The sequence below is a fragment of the Aphelocoma coerulescens genome, chromosome 6 (assembly GCF_041296385.1).
Source record: "Aphelocoma coerulescens isolate FSJ_1873_10779 chromosome 6, UR_Acoe_1.0, whole genome shotgun sequence".
Lineage (NCBI taxonomy): Eukaryota > Metazoa > Chordata > Aves > Passeriformes > Corvidae > Aphelocoma > Aphelocoma coerulescens.
Window position 1 is genome coordinate 3,816,629 of NC_091020.1, and position 25,254 is coordinate 3,841,882.

Sequence of the window (25,254 nt, forward strand, 5' to 3'; positions counted from 1 at the left end):
AGGCGCTGAAACTTAAGTACCACCTCTGGTTAGCTGGAAAAGGTGGCTCTTCCCTTAAATTCTGGGGTTAAATCAGCTGTGTGCTTAGTGGCTTGGAGGACTGGGCATTCATTAGCTGGGACATTGCCTAATTGCAGCGGTTTGTGGGACCCCTGTGTTTTGGAGGCTGAAGTGGCTCTGATATATTTTTTAATTGCCCTTTGCCAACTGAATAGGTGCTAATTTGCCTTCTCAGAGCTGAGCGCTGCCTGCTTTTGCTGAATTCAGTCCCTTCAGTGTCCCTTCAGCCTGTGCTAGGACATGGGTCAAAACCCTTCTCTGTTAAGGGTAAATGCTGTTAATTCTGCTGGAATTTATGTTTGGGTTGCTTAAATACTTTCAAACTCTGCCATGTTATATGCATTTTACTGCTTTTCCAAAGTAGTGAGTATTCATTAGTGTTGCTTTTTGAAAAGAAAACCTGCCTTCCTCCTTTGATTATTTGGAAAAACTTGGCTTTTTTTTAGATTGTTAGTAGCCTATCCAGTTGTGTTGGAATGGCATGTCACCCCCTAAAAAAAAGTTGATTAAATGCTGCTTCTGTTGTTGGCTTGACCCAGAAGTGAGACCTGTGAAGGGTCCTGAGAAGCAACGTTTTAGTGGTTTTTTATTTAGTGGTTTACTGAAAATTTGCTCTGTTCCCATCTAAAGTCAAACAGCACAGGAATCAAGGATTTATTCCTTCCAAGGTTTAGTTACAAATCTTTTGAAAGGCCCCGCATACTTTCCCTGTTGTTTGCAGGGTGAAGATCTCCCCAGTAAAACTGGGCAAAAGTGGGCTGGATGGCTGGTCAAAAGGGAGGAGGGGTTTGGAAGAGGGCTCTGTTCTTGCTTATTCTTCTTGTCTCTAGAAACCTTTTCATAGAGAATTGGATGGAAGACCCCTGTTTAGGGGGAAATGTCCTTTTTCTTCTGTGCACATCCAGTTTCCTTGCCCTGTTCTGATGCTCTTGAAGATCATCTGGTTTGAAGCTATTGATTAGGAACTTGGGCTGTGTCCCGACAGTAATTCCTGGTTTGACATTGTAATTGTTCTTGCATCACCATTTTCTGGGGGTTATTTTGGCAGCAGTAGTGTTTTCCTCTCCTGTCCTCCCTTGGTGTGTAATGTACTAATTAGATCTTTAACTTAAGGACTTGCTGAGTGCTTCCATCTTAATTAAAAATCCAGCCCAAGGTACTTAATAGACCTGTTTTTGTGATGCCTTCACTCACCACCTGATAATTTCTTAGAAAAAAATTAACACAGTTACTTCTCTTGGGCAGTGGTAAGATCTGGTGGTGGTTCTTGAAGCTCTGTAGAGAACCTTACTTTGCTCATCTGCTCTTGGTGCTTCTCTCTCAATATTTGAAGTTTCTCAAGGTGTGTATTTTTATCTGTGACTTGACTGGAAGTGAATGAAAACTATCTCCTACCTGTTGTATTTGTAGGAGTTAAGGAAAGCATGGGGTCTGCATATGGAAGAGCACCTTTTTAATCAACAGTAGGCTTTTTGATGCCCTACTTGTTTTCATTTGTGTTTTCCTCAATATCCTTCCGGTTTTCCTTTGCACAGGATGCCATTATTCCCTACAAGGAAATCCTTCAGATGTATTGGGAGAAAGTCACAGGCTTTGTGAATGCCCGGTGTGATGGACTTGAACCCTGGCAGCTCATTGGGTTGACCTTTTCTTCCACCCTTCTAAGTGTGTGGCTGCGTGGCTTCCTCTGCCAGCCTGAGAGTAAGTATTTGAAAGGGGGGATTTTCTTACCTCTGGAGGGAGGGGAGGTGGGCCTGAGTTGTTCCTGGACAGTGGAAGGAAAGAGGGTGGAACAAGGCCAAACACTTGTTAAAATAGACTTTCTGCTGTCACCTAATATGTACCAAACTCTCATCTAAATTAAGGTCAAGGCTTGTCTGGTACATGAAGCTCCCCTGTTCCTTCAGAGGGTGCATGGAATGTGCTTCTGTCTCCTTCCCTTTCCCTTGTCTCCCTTTTTACTTTGGCTAAACCATTTTCTTGTCACAAGACACTTTTCTTGCCCAAACCCTGGGGAGATTTATGGAGAGCTGGGTTCCTGTGGGCTTTGTCACTGCTGCAAAGCGTCTGGATAACAACACTTGGTTGTTTCCCTTCCTGCCGGGGGAGGAGACATGGTCTTGGTTCTGTGTTGGGGGCACATTTCATCCTCAGAGTGTTCAAGGTAATTGCATGTGATGGTGTGAGGATATTTTTTTCTTCTATTTTTTTTTTTTTTTTTATATTTCTGGAGTATCTTCCTGTTTTGAGTGGTTTCTGATACTGGCAGCTCTGTAGTGGAGCTGAACTCTGTAGAACCTGCAGTTTTCTCTGGTCGTGTGATGGCCTGAGGTCCCTGCCATGCCCTCAGAGGTGCTTTTCAGTTCCCACAGGCCTTAGGGTTACACTCCGGTGGCAGCTTGTTAAAAATAGCCACGTTTTTAACTTGATGTCGCCTCCTGTGTGTCTGTTTCTCAAGAGCCCTTTCTCTTTGTAGAGCTGGGAGTAGATTAACAGTGGGAATGTCTGTAAGGAACAAATTGGTATGAAACTTTTTTTCAGGACACTTATCTTACTGGCTAGTATTTGTACTGTTGCACAATGTATCTTTTTTAAGTATTGACTACTCTTAGAAGTTCTGATTAGATTGTCAGAATTTTTCGGGAGTTTGCAGTCTTTTCTTGCTGTGAAAATTATTAATGAAACAGTGTGCACACTAAGATGTGCAACAGAAATGTTATTATCAGAGCACTAATGAGTATTTGCTACAGAATGTGCCAATTAGTGTCCTTGGGTAGCTTTTCCAGTTGTATATATGAAGTGAAATATATATGAAGTGGGAGGGAAAGTGTAGATAAAATTGCGAAGTCTTAAAATGGTTGAGTTTTAAACTCAGTTATTTTTTCGTGTGTCCTGTAACTGCTGGTGTGCAAGTAGGACTGGGAAGGCATTTTTGGTAGCTATAAAGCATCTGTGTCATCCTGATTTTGTTTCTGCCTTTAGAGCTACCCAAGGATTTTTCCAGTGCTTGTCATCAGTGGCTTCTCTCATTTGAGTCTTTGGGCTGTGGTAGAATTTCTGCTCTTTCCTCTGTCCACCCCCTTTCCCTGAGTCACTTCCTGGTGCATCAAATGGGGCAAATTCACGTCGTGTTGTGGCTGACATTGTCATAAATGTCCCTGTTCCCTCCCTTGGTCTGGGAGCGTTTCACACTGCTGTTTTTGTTTTCTAGTAACTATTCTGGTTTGAAGAGGAAGGAAATGATAGTAATTCCTTACCTTTAGCAAACCCTGAAGTAATTTTTTTCCTGTAAAATTCCACACATGGGTGTGAATTCCCAGGTAAGTAAGGAAGCAGGTCAAATAACTCATTCCTGTAGATGGCTGCTGTTCTGCAGTCCAGATGTTTCCATGGCATGGTCCATCCCTGAAAACCTTGCTCTTGGATTCACGCATCTGTCTCACCATGTCCCCTGGGTCACTGTGTTATTTCAGCTTGGGTCAGGAATGCTGAGCCTGATCATGAGCTGCATCAGAAGTTTCTTTTATTTTGTTTTTAGGTTCATTTCTGCCTTTTGTCTTTCAGGTTTGACATCCCGAACTAAAAAGCAGTTCTTTAAACTGCTGAGAAAAATGCCATTTGTTGGGGCTATAGTAAGTATTTGAACAACTACTTATAGGATTATTCCAGGTCCTTGTTTCAACTCTGTTGGAGAATATACGGTTCTGTGCATCTTCATTGTCATGTCACTGTGATCCTAGTGGTCCAAGAATATAGATCTGGAATGTCTTCTGCTGCCTCCTGGTTTAATGATAGATACAATTTCTACCCAATCTTTTTGTATCACTCTCAGAAAAAAGGGGGGGCTGCCTTTTTTAACTTTTGAGCTATTTATATCAACCAAGAATGAGTGAATTCTCCAGTAATGTTTCCTCATTGTTAGATTTTAAGAAAATAATTTTATTTCTGGAAGAACAGACAGAATTGAACTGGAGCTGTTCTTCTGAAACAGTGTGAAGTGTGAGATAGCCAAGGGTTTGTTGTGCAACATGGAAGGGTATTTATTTTAACCAAGCAACTGGCCATGATGAGTTTAGGGCTCAGATAACTATTAGCAAAAGTTAGCAGAAGGATATCAGCACTTTGTGTAATCATTAAAATGACAAACAAGCTGTAGTGTTTGGGAGCTGCTTTTTTTTTTTGCTTTTGCATAAAAACTTGAAACCACAACTGTAAGCTTATTTTAGCACGTTAACGACTCTGGGATGAAGAAATGCACAGCAGGGTTTCTTTTACCTCGTAAACGATGGTATCACACTTGATTGCACTTCCTGCTGCTTGCTGTGCTGGTGTATCTATGCATTGATTCCGGGGGTCAGATCTGTTCCAGGTAGTTTTGTCTAAAGAGAGTTGCACAGATGAATTTTTTTCCTTTTGCTGTGGACATGGAAGGAGTCATCCAATTCCTCCCACATTCCTCTGGAAGGGGTTAAATTCCCTCCCTGTCCTGTTAAGTGCCCCAGCTTTCACCTCCTAAACTGAGTAGCCCTTGATCAGACAAATTCTCTTCTGCTTATTTTTGCCTGCCTGTTAGAAAAGGACACTTTAATCGCTATTGTGTCCAGACTTCCCTTCTCAGGGCTAACACTGCTCCCCTGTGCCAGGGCACTCCTGCTGTGTCCTATCTGTGTCCTCTTTCTGCTCTTTGATAGGCTGATACTGATAACTTATCAGTTGCTCACAAGAGGCCTTGACTTTGAGACATTCCAATGTCCAAAAGTCAATATCCCAACACCTGTGTTGCTTGGAAGAAGAATCTTTACTTTGGTATGTGTTGTGAGAAGAAGTCTGGGGTTTCCTGAGTGCAAGGTGTGGGTGGGAAGAAAGAAATCTCTGAACTGTGTCTGTGTGGAGATTTCTTTATTGTGTCTCTGTTTTCATGAGTTTCTAAACTGTATGTATGGTGGTAGAGAAGGTAAGGTACAAACCAATGCATCTGAAGACCCCTACAAATTAAACTGTGACTTAAAAAGCTGGATAAAAATGCAGGTTGTTTTCTTTGAGTTTTATCTTCTCAAGCACTAAAGAAAGTTGTCAAAACTCCCAGTGGAGCAGTTCCTGTCTGTTCCATCAACACCACTGATGTAGGCAGCGGGTCCTGTCCTGCACACACTCAACTATTATTTAGAATTGGACCACTGCCATTGTTTGATAACCTTTCTTCTTTCTTTTTAGATTCAAAAGAAGATTGATGAAGCCTTGAATGACGTCACTTCCAGTTTATCCTTCCTGAAAGATGAAAAGGATTATATCAAAGCACTGCCAGAACAAGGCATGAGCCAGCCTGAAGTGCTGCAGAAGATGAAAGAGTACAGCTCAAAAGGTGAGTCTGTACTGCAGCAGAGGTGGGTCTGCTCAGACACCAAACATGACACTTCCTTTCTTAAATGAGTCCCAGGGACTCCTGCTCATGGTTTCAGCTTAAATATTTTGTCCCCTTGCAAATTTTTGTCTGTTTTCTTTCTAGACGTGACTAAGATCCATGAGTTCAGGTGTCTACATTGAAATTCTGTTCCTTCCCCAGGAATGCTAGGCTGATGGAGAGATGGGAGAGCTGAGGAGAAGAGAAACATGGAGGAAATTCTCTTTTTGGGTTGCATTTCTCTGCAGTTACCTTGATGTTTGACTTTTACCAAAAATGCATTTTCCATTAAGCCCCAGAAAACATTCACAAGGAACTTCCAAGTAGGATTGTTAGGGAGTTTCCAAGACTATGACCTCAATTAGAGGGGCAATTGTTTGTTCTTTGAAAAAGCCTTTTAAGGAAGAGTCATGATGGTGTTCTTCTGGCTTGAGTCCACTCAAGCAGTGTCTGACACTTAATTTGAGTTGCCTCTCTCATGTAAATATGTTCCCCTTGATTTGTGTACCTGTTATTCCTAATGAGCAAATGTGGGTGACTTCCTGTCTAGAGGAGAAGATATGACTGCCTTGCTGCTATCCCAAATTTGAGAAATGCCTTGAATTTTCTGCTAGAACAGTGCATCTGCTTCAAATTCTGAAACAATTTCATAATTGAGTATCCTGGAACAACTTCCTTCTTTTCTACTGCTGTGTATTGCTAATGTTACTTCTGTCTGTGTTTTCTCTTAAGTTATTGTTTCCTTCCTTCACGGGGTTCTTTTTTTCTTTTCTTAAGGCCCCATTGAACTCTCCACTCCCCTTTAGAAGTTGCCTGGAAATACCTGTTTAGGTGAAATTTAATTGAGGTGCCAGCACTGTGGATTTTAGCAGTACAAACTTGGCCTTTCCATCTCTTCTCAGCTTACAGTGGTGGTGGGTGCTCTTTGAAGGTGGTTTTAATTTAGTGTCCAGTTGGTTGAACAGCAGTTTGGGGAGACTGATGGGGATTAAGTGGATTACATATTAATGTAACTGCTTGCTGCAGCTACATGTTGGTTATGTGCTGACTCTTTAGTCATCATTTACTTGCTGTTCGCTAAGTTCACACGATGCCAGAGGCTCAACTTCACACACAGCTGTTCCTGGGCCACAAAACTCAGGGAAATCTCAAAAGCTGAGTCCTCCTCTGCATAACTGAGGTGATTTTCTGTGTGCTTTTCCACACTGGCTGGGAATGGCTGTGTTTGTGAGCAGTGTGCTCTTCCCTCTCTTCCAGGAGATGTACGCTGGCAGGATGGGAAAGTCTCTGGGACTGTGTACAGTGGTGAAGAGAAACTCACCCAACTGCTGGTGCAGGTAAAGTGCAAGGAGGCCAAATTTGCATCTTCGGGGTGACCAGAAACCTCTCAGAGCTCTTCCAGCATCCCAAAATAAATAGAGAAGATCTAAAACTTAAGTCTGGGAAGGGGAATTAGTGGCAATTTGGGCAGCGTAACGCTGGCCATGTAACTGTCCATGTGAAAACACCTTGTAGAGATAACTGGCATCCAATCAGATGAGGTGCTGTTTTGAGTGAGAAAGTAAGTAGTAATTACAAATGAACTGGAGGCCGGTACTGGAACAATTGTCACTGAGTGGAACTAAACCCCTCTTGGTTTAAGCAAAAGAAAAGCATTGTGAAATGTTTTTTTGCCATGGCTGTGTGGTCCAACTTATAAACAATGGAGCAGTGGCACGCTTCAGTGGTGTCTTTGTGAGGTCTGTTTACCTGCTCAGAAACTTGTCCCTTTGAGAAGGCTGGAAAATAACCTAAACAGTCTAAAGCTTTGTTTTCAAGTACATCTCCTTCCATAGTTGTTTTGCTAGAAAGGGAAGTCTGGCCCTCTTGCTTCTGGGAACAGCTTTTGTAGCAGCTGTAATGGGCTCCGTTTGGTGGTTGCTATTGCTATTTTCCTCCTCATGTTGACATTTTCTGTGCTGCTTTTGGGGAAACAAAGCTCAGAGCAGCCTTTTTGGAGGGGCCTTGGCTTGGATCACTTTGTGGAAACATTCCCCTTGTTTGTGCTGATTATTCACTGGTTTGTTTTGCTGTATTTTATTTAACATCCCTGCAGGAGGTTGAGACTGGCCTGTTCCAGCCTTGAATCCTGTGAATCCACAGTTGTGGAACGAGCAGAAATACTGGTTTCCACAGCTACTTTTGTTGTGGTCTGGGTGGGCATTTGTGCTTTTCTACCAGCTTTAGAACCTCTCTTTAACAGTAAACTTGAGAACAAGTTCTGCAAAGTCACTTTTTTTGCTTGTTTTGTGTAAAGCAATTGCAGGATGTATGCTGTATTCTTTTTTAAAAACAACAAAATTGTTATATCTGTTCTTACAAGAGATATTGTTGTGCTGTAGAATCATTCCAGAGGTCTGAATGCCTTAGAAAAACTTTTTTTTTATTTTACTCCTCAGCTACAGCTTCCCAGCTTGTGGTACCTACCTGCAGGAGCAGTTAAGTTCTGTAGTGTTCTTATGATAAAATGCAGCTAATTTGCTTCTACAGTGCACATGGGGAGTTCTCAAAGCCTCATCTGCAGGTCTTAACTTTCTCTCTTTGTTTTCTGAAGGTGTATGAAGAGTTTGCCTGGAGTAATCCTCTCCATCCAGATATATTCCCTGGTCTGAGGAAGATGGAAGCAGAAGTAGTGAGGATTGCCTGTACGCTCTTCCACGGGGGCCCCAACTCTTGTGGTGCTGTAAGTAGCCTGTCTTTGCCTCCTGAACATTTTGGGTATTTTTGACTTTGATAAGTGCAAATGCACCTTGTGCTCTCCAGAGGAGACTGAGGTTAAGCTCATTCTGGTGTATTTCATGCCAGCTGTGTGTAGGTTGCTTAATTCCTCTTCTTGGTGAAGCTTTATGAGAGACAATTTAACTCAGAGAAACAGTTGTCTAAACAAGACTTCAGCATTTTTCCCCCACTCTTAAGTGACACATCTGCTTGATGGCAATTAGAAAAGAAAAATGCAGCCTGACTAGTTGTCAGTGGGGAGTTTTGAACAGAGAAGTGTCACTCTGAGAAGCTCCCCTCAGTTTTGGTCTCTGAGCTGGAAATCTGTGAGCCTGCCAGATTGCTAAGCTCAAAGGCAAGGCCGGATGGCTGGCTACTCACCAACAAGCAGGCATGGCATATATTGTCAGCTGTCCAGCTGGAAAGCTGCGTTTCCAGGCTTGTGTGGCCTTCCAGTGCAAACCAGTTTTACAGCCTCGATAAAATTCTCAGCAAGAGTCCAAATGTGTGTTTTTAAACTGATGGTTTCAGTGTTGGAAGGCAGTGTTGACACAAGAGCTTATGAGCTGAACTGGCCTTGAGTGGGCTTTCCCTGTCAGCTGGAGGCTTGGTTGTGTTAAGGAGTTGAGTACTGGAGCAGCCTTATAGAAGGTGTGGTTGGGGTCAGACTCCCAGTGGGATTGAAGATGAAGCTTGACTGTGTGGGAGTGCAAGGTGTGATTGTCTTTGATAGGAGGAGGTGGCACCCTCTGACCTGACTTTTTCTTCTCAGGACTGTGTTCCCTGTACCACCCTCAAGTTTAGAGGAGGAAAGTGCCTCTTCGCTTATAAGAAACATTTCACCTCACCTCAGCGCCTTCCTGGCTTGCAGTGCTGAGAACACCAGGGAAATTATCCCTGGAGTGGGGCAGGCACTGGGCATAAGGCTGTTGGAACTTGTTTCTATCAGCAGTTGGTACATCAGCTGATAAAACAGGCGGAGAGCTGTGCGACTGATGGGTGCTTGGGAAACTTTGCTTGCTGAAGCCTGCACCAGGGGCCCTTCGGGTTTTGTTACATAAAATGCATTGTAAAAGTGTCAGCCTTGGCCCTGGGTGCTTTCCCACTGAAATGGGAAAGTGGAATTGCCTAAGAGAAGGTCAGAACGGGTATAAAACTGCCACAGGCAAAGTGAGATCTGCACAACTATACTCTGGGGAATTCTGCTTTTTCCTCTGTCCTCCTCTCCCTCGCGAGGATGGTGCCGCAAAGCAAAGGGGGAAGTGCACAACCTGCTGTGGGATTCTGTCCTAACTGCTTGAACACAGCCCAGTTTGCAAGGAGAAGGGGAGGGCTGGAAAGATGATCATTTGGAAACAGAAGATTAATTGCACCCCTGTAATTATCATGTCCAAATGAGTGTTTCCAGTAGACTTTTTGTCTTCCTCCCACTGTTCTTCCTGACTATAAAGTGCTGTCTTGGGGTGATGTTATGATGTGTGTCCCATATTGCTGCCTATGCCCAGAAATTAATTTTTGTGCCTTTCTATGCCTCTAAACTGAGCCTGAGAGGGAGAAGAAAAAAACTGAGCAAAACTTTCTCAAAGCAGTTTGCAGCTTGTTCAAGGTCACATAAAGATAGGAGGTTTTTTTCTTCCCAGCCGCGGCAGGGGAGCGAGGAAGCACCCGGCTTGCTGTGTTCCAGTCAGCTTTTGGCCAGTGGTTTTCAGTTTCTGGTTCTCCGGAGAGAGACAGAGAGTTGGACTTTGCTTTTCCTTCTCTAGAATTCTGGATTTTTCTCCCTTTGCTACTGGACTGCTTTCAACCTCAGAGCACATCGGGAGGACTTTTCATCGGGCACAGGGGGCCTGGCCCTGGGCCAAGCCCCAGCTCCGAGGAGACCAAAGGGAGGACTCTAACACTTTCCCAGGTTTTTTCCTCCACAGCAAAAGATTTTACCATTTAACCTCATTTTCCTTTCCTGTGTGTTTGTTAAATAAATAGTTTTATCTTCTTCACTTTCCTTCGAGGAAAATTTTTTTTTTTTCCCCGAACCTGGTGGGGGAGGGGTCTTGGTCTCCAGGGTCCTGGTTGTGCCTTCTCTCAGAGTATATATTTCTAAATTTGGCCAAACCAGTACAAGTGCCCAGAGCTGCTGATCACTGATGGAGAGATGTGGGTGGGTATATGGAGGTCACATGCTCTTTAAGTAGTTGGACTCAAAGACTTCTCTTATTTTCTTTTTTTTTTTTTCCGAGAACTGAATTAACATTTCAGAATAATTTCTGGAGGCTTGGACAATTACAAAGTAATTTAACAAGAGCATTTTTTGAAACTGATGATTTCTGTCTTAGGAAGGCCCTGCTGTAGCTTGGTGGCTCAGAGTGCTGCAGTTCTATAACCGGTGAGGCTGTAAAGCAGAGAGGTTTTAATGCTAAACCAGGGAAGGTGCAATGCTCTGAGTTATCTTTATCTTTAAACTAATCTGTCCAAGAGGGCCTGCTGGCTCATTCTACTTAGAAGGCCTCTGGTTTACTTGACTTGACTTTTGCAGGGTTGAAATTTAGAACAACTGCTTTTTTCCCCCAAAAATTCCTCACTGCCACCTCTGAGAAGCAGAGTGTCATAGTGCCAGGCCCCTGTCCACTGGATTTACTCACCTGATTTAAGCAGCAGGGACTGCTTGGCTAATTTGTTGGTGCCTGGTGGTGGTCCCTGAAGGCAGATGGAACTTGTTGGTGTTTCTGGAGAGGGTGTCTGCTTCTGTGCTGCATGGAAAGCACAAAAAAGTTTCTGTCTGGACTTCTCAGTGAGGCAGTTTCACTTCCTTTGTGCTCTGATTTCCACAGCACTTTGCAGAACAGCACTTTGTGGGAGTAATACTCTGCTTCTCAGTCTGGGAAAAGCAGCCTAGTGACACATCCATGCTGTTCCCAAGGTTTTCAGCAGCCTGGGATCTCTGTGTGTTCCTGCCCTGTGTCATGTGGACACGTCCCTCAGCAGGATCTCTGGGGAGCTTCCTCTTTGAAGGTTTTTGGTGTGTTTCATAAATGCTAAAATGAAACCTGTCTTTTTTACATTTCTTTCTGAATGTTAGATGAGCAGCTTGCATTATTTACAGGAGTTACCTTTAGCTGAGCCATGTGGGCTGTAATTCTCCTTTGTTTAAACATGGGCATAAAAGCTCTAACAATGCCCTGGTGGTTGGGGGCGGTTCAGACATGCCTTTGCCTTAAATTGCTCTGGGATGTTTCAGGTTTTTAAGCAGTTTTAGAAGGACTCATTTTCAGTAGTAGATGGATACTTCCTATTTCTCACTAATTACTACTGTTGTTCTTACTTTTAATTGTGTTATGCAAGAGCAAAAAGACAGGAATTGGTGAGTTTGGACACCTAGATGATTCTAATCACATTCTTGAAATGATTCGGAAGGACTAATTAAGCTCAGCACACATAAGAGGAACAAGGGGGTTTGTTCTTGTCTGATGTGTGCATGTGTTCATGTTCACAAGGTGCTTTGTTTTGCAGTGTTGGCTCTGTGGATTTCCCCTGTAATTTGGGGAGAAATCACCATTTTTATGCAAGCTTCAGTATTTTTTTTTTAAAGTAGCTTTCTGAACTTTAAAAAGAAAGGGCAGCTTTGAAGTGTAGGGAAAAATTCTGTGTGTGGGTGACATGTATTTGATGTGGATCTCTCTGTGAATTCTTCTTCCACTTATTCTACAGCTGAGGACAGGAGAGAGAAGGCAAAATCACCAGATGCAAGCCTAAACCTCCTGTAGAAACTAGTTTTGTCTCTTCTCCCAAAATTCTGGGGCTTCCAAACTTTGTTGCACATTTGAAGTAGGGAAATGAGAGTGATGTGTCTTGAGGGGACTTAAACTGTGCAGATCTGTCAGATTTTATCTGTAGTGATGAGCAGGTTACCTTGAGAGACATAAGCTGTGGAATTTACAACCTGCAGGTTTCCAGGGGTTTTATGGGAGGCTGCCACAACGTTATGATTGTGCAGTGGATTGTGGTGGGATTTTTTTACTCTGTTACCCTAGAAATAAGTTGTAGTTTGCTTTTTTTTTATTCGTGAGGTAGTTCAGCTTAGTGAAACTTTCCGTCAGCTTTGTCTCCAGGGTCTGAATGGACATGTTTATTCAGGAGAAAATGGAAGCAAAACTTCAGAGACCATGAACCAAAGTGGATCTTTAATGTCTGATAGTTTGACAGTGACATGGTGTCTTGGTTTGAAAGACAGGCATCTGCCAAGGAAGGCAGGAGCCTCCCTTGAAATGAAAAATGCAACCCCCTTCCCTCCAAATTATTATAATTTTGAAATTAAGGGGCTTTCAGGCAAAAATATGAGGAATAGGAATATATATATATGTATGGATAAACAGGCACATAGCAATATCTATGGCAGTAACAACAAACAGAACCACAAGCCCAGTCCCAGCCTTCTTGGCTGTCAGGCCCTTTCCCCTTGGGTGCAGTTCCGCTCACAGCCAGCAGGGGCGCTGGAGGCTCCTGGTGAGCAGGGCAGGTGCGATGGTTCCCCCGCGGCTGCAGGGGGCGCTCCGGAGCGAGCTCGGGGAGCACGCGGCACTGGTGGCCTGGGATCCTGGGGAGGGATGGAACAAAGGCTTCACAAACCGCTGGGCAGCCAATCCCGCTGTCCGGCCAGACCCTCGGGAACAGCAGGGACGAGCACAAATCCCAGGTGGCAGATGAGATGGATCAAACTCCAGAGCTGCAGCAGAACCCCGGGAGGTCTCAGCAAGCAGGGCATGCAGGGCTACAGAGTAGCGAAGGCTTGAAGCAGCGACAGGGGCAGGGCTGCTGCAGCCCGGCTCCCAGCAGGGCAGGGAAAGGCAGGCTTGGGAATCCCGGGGTTTCTCCCTGAGGCACCCAAGCAGATGGTGAACCTCTTTTAATAAGGTGGGGTGTTAGGGTCCTAGTGCAACAGCCGCTCCAGTGAGCAAACTCCACTCACGGTAGAAGGAAGGCAGCTGAAAGCAGAAGCCTGCAGCACTGATGAAATCCCTCCACAACGATGGCAGCCTCGATGGCAGCCTCGAGAACACCAGCCCGCCCGGGGTGTACCCAACCTCCAGGTGAAAGAGAGTAGCCAGTTCGACCCCTCCCTCTGCGGCCACATCTTTTGTTTTTCTTAAGCACACAGTAATTTGTTGCCCTGGCAGTATATATGGGGAAAATTCTTGAAGAGAAAAAGAAAACAGGAGAACTCCTAATAACCCCAACACATGGCCAAATAAACCCTAGAATAGGGACCACATCTCTTATTGCGGTTGTAATGTTGAGGTTCCAGAGCACTGGGATTTGGAGGGAGGGAGGGAGCAATGAATATACTGAGTTTATAAAGCAGGAGGTATATTTATTCCCTGTGCTCTCTCCTCTCCCCTCCCATTTGGAAAACAAATAAATCGAGAACACAAAATGTCTGTTTACTTTCCTTTTTCCCCACACTTTGCCTGGCCTGTGAAGATAGTGCAGGGTTGCAGAGTTGCTTAAAACAATGCCTGTTTCCAATGCCTTTTCCCCTTGGCATGGCCTGAGCCTGTGCACTTTAATTGAGGGGAGAGAAGAATGTGTGTGAGCACTTGGCAGGTGCTGAATCACCGTGCATTGGCTGGGTGCCAGCGCTGCAGGCACTGGGGAAGTTGGATGGATCCTGTGACAGTGATTCAGGTTCTGGCTACTGAAGAACGAGTTTGCTGTCGGTGGCTAAGCTGATAAAGCCTCCTGTAAAGGAGCAGGCTCCATCCACAGGTGTAATCCATGTGGACCAAGAGGATTCTGCTGTTGGAGCTGTGCTAGGCTGCTCCAGACTCTGGCACTTCTCTGTGGTGGAGACTCGTGGTGTGCTGACTGTGGGCCAATTTAGGAAGCTGAGCTGGCTGAAATTCAGCTTTTTGGGTGGAATTTCAGCTGCCTAAACAAGCTTTCTGTGGTGTTGTCTGCATGCCAGTCTGGGTGCCTGGGAGAAGGATCCATCCTGGGATGCGCTTCCTTACCCTGCATGTGACTGATGGCTGATAAGTGTTGGCTCTGACCTACCCAAAACTGTGTGTGGCTCAGCATTTCCATGCAGGGGATAAAGCCAGGCTTTGAAGAAAGGCTTGTTACATATGAAGGCAAGATGTTGGTGTTTTGGTGGAATAATTGAAATGGGAATAAGACTGTACAGAGCCTGCTTTTTCAAGAGCAGATTATCTAGGTGAGAGTAGGGAATGCTGCCCAACAAGGAGCAGGCCTGGTGTTCAGTAACACGAATGCCAAGATCCCCAGGTCCTTCCTAGTAAAGTTTTCACAATCATTGCAATTTCCTAAGCAGTGTTGCAAGGATAGGTACAAGTATGCAATAATCCCATTCCTCTTCTCCCACCTAGTGGGAAGGCAGTCTGTGTTACCACCAGCTGGGGTTTTTTCCCCGAAGGTAATCACTGACAACCTGACAGATCTTTTCATAAAGGATATTGAGAAGTGAGTGACACAGCCCATAAAACCCTTAAAACACTGTGTTCCTGCTGCCATCCATTTGCTTCACAATTAATGCAGCGATGTCTTTATCCAGTGTGAGGCTCCGTTAGGTTTTATCTCTTGACAGCTGTTGCTTTTAAACTTCCCCCAAAAAGCAGAAATTGTCTGTGGTGTGGCAGTCGCTTCTGCGCTGCCTGTGGCAGCAGCTGCTGCTGGCTTGGATTGTGTTAGGAGCAAATCCTAGCAGGCTGTGAACCTTGTTCCTTATCTCTTAATATTTAAACTTAGTGTTCAGTCACTGTCATCCAGTCACACGTCTTGGCATTTTTGGGGTTGCAGCCACGTCAGCGGGGAAAAACCAAAGGAAAACAAGCTTAGAGATGTCATAAGGCATACAAATGTGATTGGGTCCTTTTTATGTTTATTTTTGAGACAGAAGAGGTTAAAAGGGGAAGCTGCAGTTGGTTCAGCAGGTCTGAGGAGCAAAATTAGTTCCCCATAAACAGTGTAAGTAGGTTTTGATTCCTCATTTCCCTGAACCTCTGTATAACTGTCCCAGCTACCCCATATCCTCAGGTTATGGCTCACCCAGTTAAGTCAGTCCTGCAGGCTGCTTGAAAAACCAATCTCACATTTTCCCAGGTTAAAATTTTACTGGGGAAGGTTGTGCCCAGTGTCCTATGCATGCCAGAACTCATAAAAGCTTACCCACAAGAGACGGTCCCACTTGAGGAATTCCTTCCTGTAAAGAGTTTAATTCATGTATTTGCACCAGCTCTTGAGTTCAAGTATGCAATAGTAAACCTGTGTGTGCCTTCCTCTCTTCCACCTCCTGATGCAAACCCTGTGGTCAGGATGAAGAGGACTGGGACAGCAGGGTTAGTGGGTGGTGTGGATACTGAGGGACTGGCTGGGGAGAGGAATGGCCAAATTCCTCCTGGTGTAAAATTTCTTGGGTCCCTGAGGGCTTAGAAGCTCTGGTATTGAGCAGACCTTGGCTGGCCTCTGCAGAGAGGAGGTGGGAGAGAGCTCCAAGTCTTGCAGTGTCCTGGGTTCTGGGAAGGTCTTGTAGCTCAGGAGTGGTGCCAACCCTGAGCTGACTGTGTTTTAGTGTGGCACTGCTCCAGACCTAATAAACCCTGCTGGACTTCACCTGACTTAACACAGAATCAACTTTGTTGTTTCCATATACGTGGCATAATTAATCTGTAATGCAGATAAACAATCCCCAGGTAATCAAGAGCTTAAGTATGAGTAGTTTTTTGGGGTGAAGTGACTGTGCAATGTGGTCCCCTCCTGTTTGGCTCTGGAATTCAATACTTTTTGTTTTCCCTTTCCCCCATCCCAATTAAACAGAGGATTTAACATTTAAATGTGCATTTTCAAGCTGAGTGTCAGAAAGTTGCCTCATGCTGTTCAGTGGCTTCTGCCCTTGAAACCCTGAGCTGTCTCAAGCATCTCTGAAGCAGAGACGAGATGCTGTGTCTGCATCCCCTTTTTGCTTTTTCCTCCTGCAACATCCATTGTTATTTTTCCTTGTTTGCTTCTTTTCTGGTGACAGATGACATCTGGGGGAACTGAAAGTATCCTGATGGCCTGCAAGGCATACAGAGACCTGGCTTATGAGAGAGGCATTAAACAGCCAGAAATGTGAGTGGTGCCACCACAGCTTTTTCCTTTGGGGGCTTGTGGGATTTACTGTCCCCCTTACGCTGAGGTGGCTGCTGGACTTCAATAATCCTTCATTTCATAGCTCATTACCACCTATTCCTTGTCTATCTCTGTCTGGAGGAGGGAAACCTGTGTAGAAAGAAGCAGTTCAAAAGCACAAAAGTTTTAAAGCAGCCTGGGGGCAGAGGTGTTGCGGGGGGGGGGGCAGTCCTGAGCAGATGTATTTTGGCAATACCTGTCTGCTGCTCTAGACAGCCTGCTCTGATCAGTTCTGCTCTTGAGCAGAGATTGTCAGACCCTTTGAAGTATTCAAGGGTTTGGATTTATTCAGATCAAAGAGGGTTTAGCCTGAAAACTCTGAGGCTGGAGTTGGGCTGGTTGGAGCTCAAATGAGGAATTGTGCTAATCATCACACTGCTAATAGAGGATTTGCTGTCTCTGATGTGTTGCCTCTTTTCTAGACGGTGCATGGAAAATATTTTTCTGGTTAATTGCTTTGAGGGGGAAAATGTAAAAAGAAATGAAACACTGGTGGTTCTTTTCTTCCCTCTCTAACATTTAAGGCTCTGATAATTATATGACGTCTCAGAAAACAGGGTTAATTAAGGCTGTTCAGCCACTGCCACTCGAGATGGGAGATAGCAAAATGTTATTTTCATTTGATCTGTTCCTTTTCCAGGTTGGTCCCAGTGAGTGCCCACGCAGCGTTTGACAAGGCAGCACACTACTTTGGGATGAAGCTGATCCAAGTACCACTGACCAAGGCTATGGAAGTGGATGTTCAGGTATCACTTTAGGCTCTTTCTGTGAGGAAATTAGCATACTACAGCAACTAGCAAGAAATCTACCTGTCCAGGTAGCAAGTCAGTGGATAAAGGGGGAGGAATGCTTTCTGGAAACAAAATAAAACAGCATGAATAAATGCCTGTCATTGCAGATGAGGTTTTATTTGAAATAACTGGATGTTATCCCTTTGTCCCATGGGATTCATTTAGAATTAAGTAATTTATGTATTTCAGAAATAGCCCCAGATTTCAGAGGAGGGTGAACAAAAATATTATGGTATTTCCAAGTGGATGAGTGGTTGTAGCTCGTTGCTTTCCTTTCTGTACACTTTTGTGCATTGGTTTTTAAGACCAGACTCTGCATGTTGTCACTCTTTATCTTTTTTGGCAGGATGGCACTTTGTAAATTGAATGTGAGCATCTTCTCTCTTTCAATCTTCAGGCAATGAGGAGAGCTATCTCAAGGAACACAGCCATGCTGGTCTGTTCTGCTCCCCAGTTCCCACATGGAATTATGGACCCCGTTGAAGAGGTGGCAGAGGTAAGACACCCCTACCTTTAGGAACTTGTGTGTTGTAGCAGTAAAACCAGCACAAGAAGAGTAGAGGGGTTCCAGGATGCCAAGCAGTGAATTTGATGGAGGGATCCCACTGGTTGGAAGGGTATTACTGTCCTCAGAAGGTGTTGACCAACAGCAGGGTACACAGGATGTAGTTTGGGAGTGAGGGGGAATGTGTGACTGTGAGACCAACCAGAAGTGCTCGTTCTTTGCTACCTGAAAGAACACCTAAATGGCCCACTTGGTGAAGAGGCTTTGATTTAGGGCCTGCTGGCTGTAGCAAAATTTGCGTGGAAGTCTGAGGTATGTGTGGAGGGAGTACGAATCAGAGGCCTGAGATCTTATTTTCCAAACACACTGATTTCTTTCCTCTCTGTGCTCCAGTTATTTATTTTCTATGTGACCAGCCAGGGCCTCTGACCTTACATTGATTTGACTCATGCACTTTTACTTTATTGAGGATACTCCTTTCAGACAATGTTGTCACATTCCTTTGGCAAGTGCAGCAAACTACCAAAATGCCACATTGTTTTTCCTCTATGTGGAAGGCAGAAAAAGGCATCCCACAAGTAGCCAGGCCTTCCAGATCTTCTGTCCTTCACAGCTTGAGAATGGTGTGATGCTTTCAAAGGGTTCAGTGAACATTTAACCATGAAATGCCAAATACGTTTTAGTGACTGGAGCATGGGTACATAATTTTGTTTCCTGATCTCTTGTTCACATGCAGCTTGCAGTGAAGTACAAAATCCCCTTGCATGTGGATGCCTGCCTGGGTGGATTCCTTATTGCTTTCATGGACAAGGCAGGGTTCCCCCTAAAGCGTCCCTTTGACTTCAGTGTGGAAGGTGTGACCAGCATTTCTGCTGATACCCACAAGGTAAGGAGAGGGGAGAAGGGTCTTCCAGTGCTTTCATTTTTGGGGTGGGATTCGTGTTGCCATCCCAACCTTCAGGCATTTCTTCTTTACTGTGTGGAGGAGCACTGAGGTGCACGGGTAGGGGCTGCTCTGTTCACATGCGTTGTGCAGTGTGCCAAAGTGCAGAACCCCTCAGGTTGGAGAAGACCTCCCAGGTTGATTCCAACCTGTGACCAGTCCCCACTTTATCAACCAGACCAGAGCGCTGAGTGCCACATCCGGTTACTCTATGAACACCTCCAGGCATGGAGATTCCACCATCTCCCTGGGCAGCCCCTCCAACCCTGACAGCCCCTTATCCCTAACTACCCTTTCCACAAAGAAATTTCTCCTGATTTCCAACCTTAACCTCCCCTGACACAACTTGAAGCTGTTTCCTTTTGCCCTGTCACTTGTTTTCTCTGGGCAGAACCTGACCCCCACCTGGCTCTGCCTCCTGTCAGGGAGTTGCAGAGAGTGAGAAGGTCCCCCTGAGCCTCCTTTTCTCCAGGCTGAGCCCCCCCCAGCTCCCTCAGCCACTCCTCGACCCTTTGCCAGCTCTGTTCCCTTTCCTGGACATGCTCCAGGCCCTCAATGTCTCTCTGTCCATGAGGGCCCAGAACTGGATGCAGCGCTCAAAGGCCCTCAGCACAGAGGGATAATCACTGCCCTGGTCCTACTGGTCACACTATTCCTGATCCAGGCCAGGTGCCATTGGTCAGCTGGGCACACAATAGCTCATGTACAGCCACTGTCACCAGCACCCCCAGGCCCTTTTCCAGCTTTTCAGCCCCTCTGCCCACGCCTGCAGCTGCAGGGGGTGGTTGTGACCCAAGGACAGGACCTGGCACTTCGCCTTGCTGCACCTCTGCCCATGGATCCAGCCTGTCCCAAGCCCTCTGCAGAGCCTTCCTGCTCTCCAGCAGATAAACAAATGGAATCTTGGTGAGGACTTGGATGCATTCCTGTGCCCTCTTGCTGCTTTCTAACCCTTTCTGTGCCTCTTGCAGTATGGCTATGCTCCCAAGGGCTCCTCGGTGGTGCTCTACAGTGACAAGGAGTACAGGAAGTACCAGTTCTTCATAGCCCCTGACTGGCAAGGGGGAATTTATGCCTCCCCCTCTGTGGCAGGCTCTAGGCCTGGTGGGATCATAGCTGCATGTTGGGCAACCCTGCTGCACATCGGAGAGTCAGGCTACGTTGAGGCTACGAAGAGGATCATTAAAACAGCCCGTTTCCTCGAATCTGAGTATGTGGGTGTTTTAGTGTTTGGATCCTGCTCTTGAACCCTGGGCTTGACTCCTACTTCCAAACTGCTTGTGTTTTGTTTTTTCCTGGTACCTGCTGGGTAGGGACCTACTGGGCAGTTTTGGGAGAACATGCTTTGTTTGTGCCTAGATAGCTGAGGGGCACAGAGGGGAGGGGTGCAGGCACCTTCATTCAGCTGACTTTGCTTTGAGAATTCCTTCTGCCTCAGTGGTGGCTGAGGGGGAATCTGGAGGGAGGACAAAAGAAGGGTTATACTCCTGCTTATTGGGGTGCTTGGGTGACTATGTGAGAGAAGCTGATTTTCTCTGCTGCTCTGTCTTCCATTGCTTTTCTGTCTTCCCTCTTTCCCAGTTCTTCCTGAGTTTGCTTGACTTTAGGGTATGTAATGACCTGGGTCCTCTGGCAAGTCGCAGTGGCCTGGGCTGGGTGCATGATTTTTGGGTGGGAATGTGCCATCTGTTCCCTTTTGTAGCTTTTCCTTTAAGGCTTCAGCTGGGTGAACAGAATGTCTGAACCCTGTAACCCTGATCAGTCATTTCATTTCTCCTCCTTCTTTTCAAGATTGCGAAAAATTGACAGCATCTTCATTTTTGGGAAGCCAGAGGTGTCTGTCCTCTCCATTGGATCGGACACTTTTGACATCTATCGATTATCTAATTTTTTAGCTGCAAAAGGATGGAACTTGAATGTCCTACAGTTCCCACCAAGGTGAGTCTGTGGAGACCAGGGAGTGATGTTTTTAGCCAGGGTATGCAAGATGGTCAACTTCAGGCCATGTAGCTCTCCTTATTTGCTGGAGGCTGTTGTCCATATCCAATAAATTGTATGTAGAATTTTCCTCTGCAGAGCAGGACTCACTTTTGTAATTGCCATTATACAGCGGTGAAGATAAAGTAATAATAATTTTAATGAGCCTGGCAGAGAACATATCTGAGGCTCCCTATTTACCTTTATCTAATACAAGCAGAAAAATATAAATAACCAAGGCTTTATCTCATATTTAGTTAACTGAGGGTTTGTAGATTGATTTATTTATTTTTACTATCTTCTTCCTGCCCACTGAAGATGAAGGCAATTAAAAGAACAGTGAAGGGTTGATAATTTTCAATGTAAAATTAATCTTTGTCAGAGACTTTCCTTAAGTGGGAAATTGGATTTTTGTGGACAGAAGTGGCCAGTGCTCCCAGATGTAGCTGCACTGAAAAAAATTTTGACTGGCCATGTGAAGCAAAGTCTAGAGAGCCTGAGGTGATAGCTCAGAGGTGGGTGCCTCCTTCTCGTGATAGCTTAGAAGCTGCAGAGGAAGGAGAGGGAAATGATACTGGGGTCCCCATGCTTGCAGGCAGCTGCATTTTTCTCAGCATGGGTACTTGGAATGAGGTGAGAAACTTTAACCTAATTGTGAAGTCAGGAAGGAAGGAGATGGTTTTAGCAAACATTTTGCAGGGATTACCCTTAGTGGGAATGCTATTTTAAGAAGATACACGGTTATCAGTGGCCACAGAAGGGCTCCGTTGCTGTTGGTTGCTCAGAAAACATGGAGCTGTGTGTTCTGGAGGTAGTTAATCTCTGCCCTCTACCCTGCCTGCCCAGCATCCATCTCTGCATCACGCAGCTGCACACAAAGCCCGGCGTTGCTGAGCAGTTCCTGAAGGATGTCAGGGACAGCATCCAGGACATCATGAAGGACCTCAATGCCAAGACCACTGGCATGGTGAGGAGGCCAGCACACAGTGAGGGGGTGTTTGGGCTGAGGGTATTTCTCCTGTGTAACAGCCTGCTCTTCTCTGCTTAGGGAGCCATTTATGGAATGGCCCAGTCCGTCCCAGACAGGAGCCTGGTAGCGGAGATTTCCCAGGCATACCTAGATGGCCTCTACAGCACAGATGTTCCCAGCAGTGAAAAGCACATGAACGGCTCTCCCGGCCACCACTGACTGTAATGCAATAATCGGTGCCTTGCCAGCGAGCACTGCGGTGGTTCCAAAGGTTTTGTAGGGGAAGAGATTACAGTTCCTTTGTTCCTACAATTGCAGGTCTGAGGGTGGCTTAATCTGGAAAAATTCCTTCCCTATCTTAGTCTGTTCTGAAATCTGCATTGTTTTCATGCCCAGTTTCAGTTTTAGGGCTTTTCCTCCCTCCCACCTGCCTGTTTTCATCATGGCTATTGATGGTGAATTCAATGTCCATTCCACAGCTCCAAATTCCTCAGGTATTCTGCATGTCACTTCATTCCGTGTTGTTTCTCCTCCTCAGACCTGGTATTCAGTCAGTGTCCAGCCAAGTGTTAAATTTGAGTTCTCACGTTGTGTTCCATGGCTCCAATCTTCCCAGAAATTAATGGCAGACAATAAATTGGCAATTTTGTTTTCTTTGGAGTATTCCTCTAATCTGCTGCATTTAACAGACAGTGCTGGGAGCCTTATATCTGTTAATGCAGAGCTGATAAATTGGCAGAGGGAAGGCAGTCATGGCCTCCTTTTGAAATCCCCTCTGGAGATCTCAGTGAGACTGCAATCAGTATCTGCTGAGGGGGAGAAAAAACCAACACAAAAGCCTTTTCTGAAATCTCTTGAACAACAGCAGAAATAGAAATGAAGCAGGCGGTGTAGAGAGAGGAACTGGATGGTACTGAAAACCCCAGGTACATCATGGCTGTTTTGCTCCCCTGCCTCTTGCAGATGACATGCATTGACCACCCAGGAGTGCTGTTTTCCCTTGCACAAATCTGGAGGGAGGTGCAAAGCTCATTTCACTGTTCAGAACTTGAAGGTTTTACACTGTCCCTTCATGATGCTGTAGCAGAACCAGCTAGGCCCTGGCCCATGTCACAGACAGGGATGTCGTGTGCAGACAGTTTTTTTACCATGGTCTTTTAGTATCAAATGGTGACTTTTGTAATAGCAGTAATCTCAGCTCTTTGCACTGATTCTTTAAGGCACATTCTCAAAAGGGCATTCACCATTGTGCCTTGATGCTTCTCTGGCATTTTTTTTGTGGCACGCCAGAGAGGGTTAGAGGGTTCAGCTGTTGACCGTGACCTTGGTTGTGGTCATTTCTGTATGGTACCAATTCTGAAAACAAACCTCAAAGACCTCAGAGGAAGCACCCTTGCCTGTTGGGTAGGATAGTAGTTGTAATGAGCCAAGTCCCTTCACAGTATCACAAAGATGCTGGGAGAGCTCGGAGAAGCAGAGGAAAGGATGCAGGTCGGAAGTGTTCAAGCCTTGGACGTGTGGCTCAGCCTTCCTATTTTTCCTCACTGTTTTTAGGGTGAGAGAGTTTTCTCAGTGCAGTTGTGGCCTCAAGGACAAGCCAGAATCTCTTAAGCAGCATTGGAGTTACTCCTGCAGGGCTTTCCCATGTTTCCTCTCAGCGTTTTGCATGGAACAGAGAGTTTCCCAGGGAGAATCCCACAGGTGGGCAAAGACTTCATGCCCTGTCTGCACTGTCCTGTGCAAGGCATCTGAAAGCATCTCTCTGCTGTAGCCTGTTATCCTGAAGCTGACCCTGGCTGAAGCACAGAATTTTAAGGAGTGAGAAGGTCACTTACCAGCCACTGCAGCCTTGGGCCCAGCCATTGTGGGAAGGATCCTGGCTTTCCAACAGCTTTATTCCCTGTGCTAGGAGATGCAAGTACTTTGGCCCTGAAATTGATGACTTTATGCAAGTCTCTGAGCCCTTTTGAAATCACTGAATTGCCTGAGAATTTCTTGATGGTGATATCAGCTCTGGCAGTTTGTATTGGACCTATTTATTCTCTCAAGGTCTTGCCAATGTGACCATTACTGTATCTCTGAGTTTGCAGTACTTTGGAGACAGTCTTGAGTGTGTGGCTGCTGTGATGGTTCTCTTTGGGACCGAGATTTAACAAAACAAATAAAAGGGAGGTACTCTTTTTGTTTCTGCTTTAAAAGAAAGAAGGGGTGGAATGGGGTGGGCTGAAGGAGAGAAACTCCCTTCTCTTCCTTCCCTAGTTGCATTTTCCTCCCAGGAAGTAGATGGATCTAACAGATCAGTGCTCCATTTCACATTTTTGGATGTATTTGAAGATGTTATTTGTAAGTCAATGTATTCTGTTCTGGGCTTTGCTTATTAATAATATTTGTGGGTTTAATTGTTCCATGTGTATTTGTCCTATACTGTAAATGTAATCCTGTGGTCAGGAATAGGCCACTGTAGTTCCCTGGTGTGTAGTTTTTATTCATCCTTGTCACCTAATATGTAATCTGCATCTACTTTATCATGCCACATGGTCTTGGAAAAATGGATTTACAGGCTGTGTGATTGTTTAAAAGACAAAAAAAAAAAAAAAAAAAGGAAGAATTTGATGAACTGGATTATGATCTGAAACTGGATGGTACTTTTAGACCTGGAGGGATCCTTGCCACTGTTAATTCCTGCAGGATTTTCCAAGGATGGTCCTTGTTTTCCAAGCGGGACATTCAATTTGTTGATTGTACAAAGCACTCCCAAGGGATTTGCCTGTTCTTAGGTACTAGAATGAAGAATATCCAATGGGATGGACCAAGAAGAGAGTTGTGTCTTCATGCCATGGATTTCATCTGCACTTTTCTGATGACTTGGGGAGAGGGAAGCGGACGGGTTGCGTACAACACAATAATACCTTGCCCAATAAATCCATGTGGACTTTTTAATGGACAAATGGGATTAGTTGATCTTATGGCAGTTTTCTGCATTGCTCTGATATGCCACTGTTGATCTGGAGGCTGAAGTAGCTGGAGAGGTGGTGAAAATGGGCCTTGTTTGTATTAAAATGGTGCATTTAGCTATCTAGGCTCACTGAGTTCTTATTTTTCTGCTTCAGTGCTTATTTGAATGAATGAGGAGGACCTGTTGTTCCTGGAATTTCCTCATGCACAGCCTGGTCTGTGGCAGGGAGGATGGCTTATGAATCTTGCTAACTCTGCCTGAGGGCTGCTCTGTGCTTCTGTCAAAATGAAGGTGGTGTCCGTGTCTGCATCTCGTGTATGGTGTTCAAAGATGCTGGAAGTTAAGAGCTATGGATTTGCTATTAAGACTTTGTAGAACTTTAAAGGGTTAAAAAAAAGAGAAGAGAAAAAGACCTCAACTGGGCGTTTGTAGTGTTTTTCCCCAGACTGTTGTGCTGAAAGCAAATGCTGTTGATTTTACAGCAGATAGTTCATTGTGTCAGTGAAGACCCTGCACCACCAAATCCACCCACAACCTCGCTTTGGGAAGTATTCCACCCTAAGCAGCCCGTGGTCAGGTGCTGTGTTGCTTTTGTGCCTTTTAGTTGTACTTTCCCTGTGTTTGTGCCTTGGCTACTGCACAGCTGGGACTTTACATAAGCAGTTTTTACCTGCTCCGGCTTTAACTATCTCTTTGTCTTTCAGACTTCAGTC

The 25,254-nt window shown here is 45.2% G+C and overlaps 1 protein-coding gene across 1 annotated transcript in view; it reads left to right on the forward strand.

Annotated features, from left to right (window-relative positions):
- The window catches only part of SGPL1 (sphingosine-1-phosphate lyase 1), a 31,791-nt gene extending 7,131 nt beyond the window's left edge, over positions 1-24,660 (forward strand). The window contains exons 2-14 of the mRNA XM_069018949.1: positions 1,596-1,761; positions 3,625-3,692; positions 5,275-5,422; positions 6,719-6,798; positions 8,055-8,183; positions 16,251-16,339; positions 17,040-17,145; positions 17,588-17,686; positions 18,432-18,581; positions 19,610-19,848; positions 20,430-20,576; positions 21,462-21,582; positions 21,664-24,660. Coding sequence (XP_068875050.1) covers positions 1,596-1,761; positions 3,625-3,692; positions 5,275-5,422; positions 6,719-6,798; positions 8,055-8,183; positions 16,251-16,339; positions 17,040-17,145; positions 17,588-17,686; positions 18,432-18,581; positions 19,610-19,848; positions 20,430-20,576; positions 21,462-21,582; positions 21,664-21,804 — 1,683 coding nt within the window. The 3' untranslated portion in view covers positions 21,805-24,660. The remainder of the gene's footprint in view (positions 1-1,595; positions 1,762-3,624; positions 3,693-5,274; positions 5,423-6,718; positions 6,799-8,054; positions 8,184-16,250; positions 16,340-17,039; positions 17,146-17,587; positions 17,687-18,431; positions 18,582-19,609; positions 19,849-20,429; positions 20,577-21,461; positions 21,583-21,663) is intronic.
- The last annotated feature ends 594 nt before the right edge of the window (positions 24,661-25,254 follow it).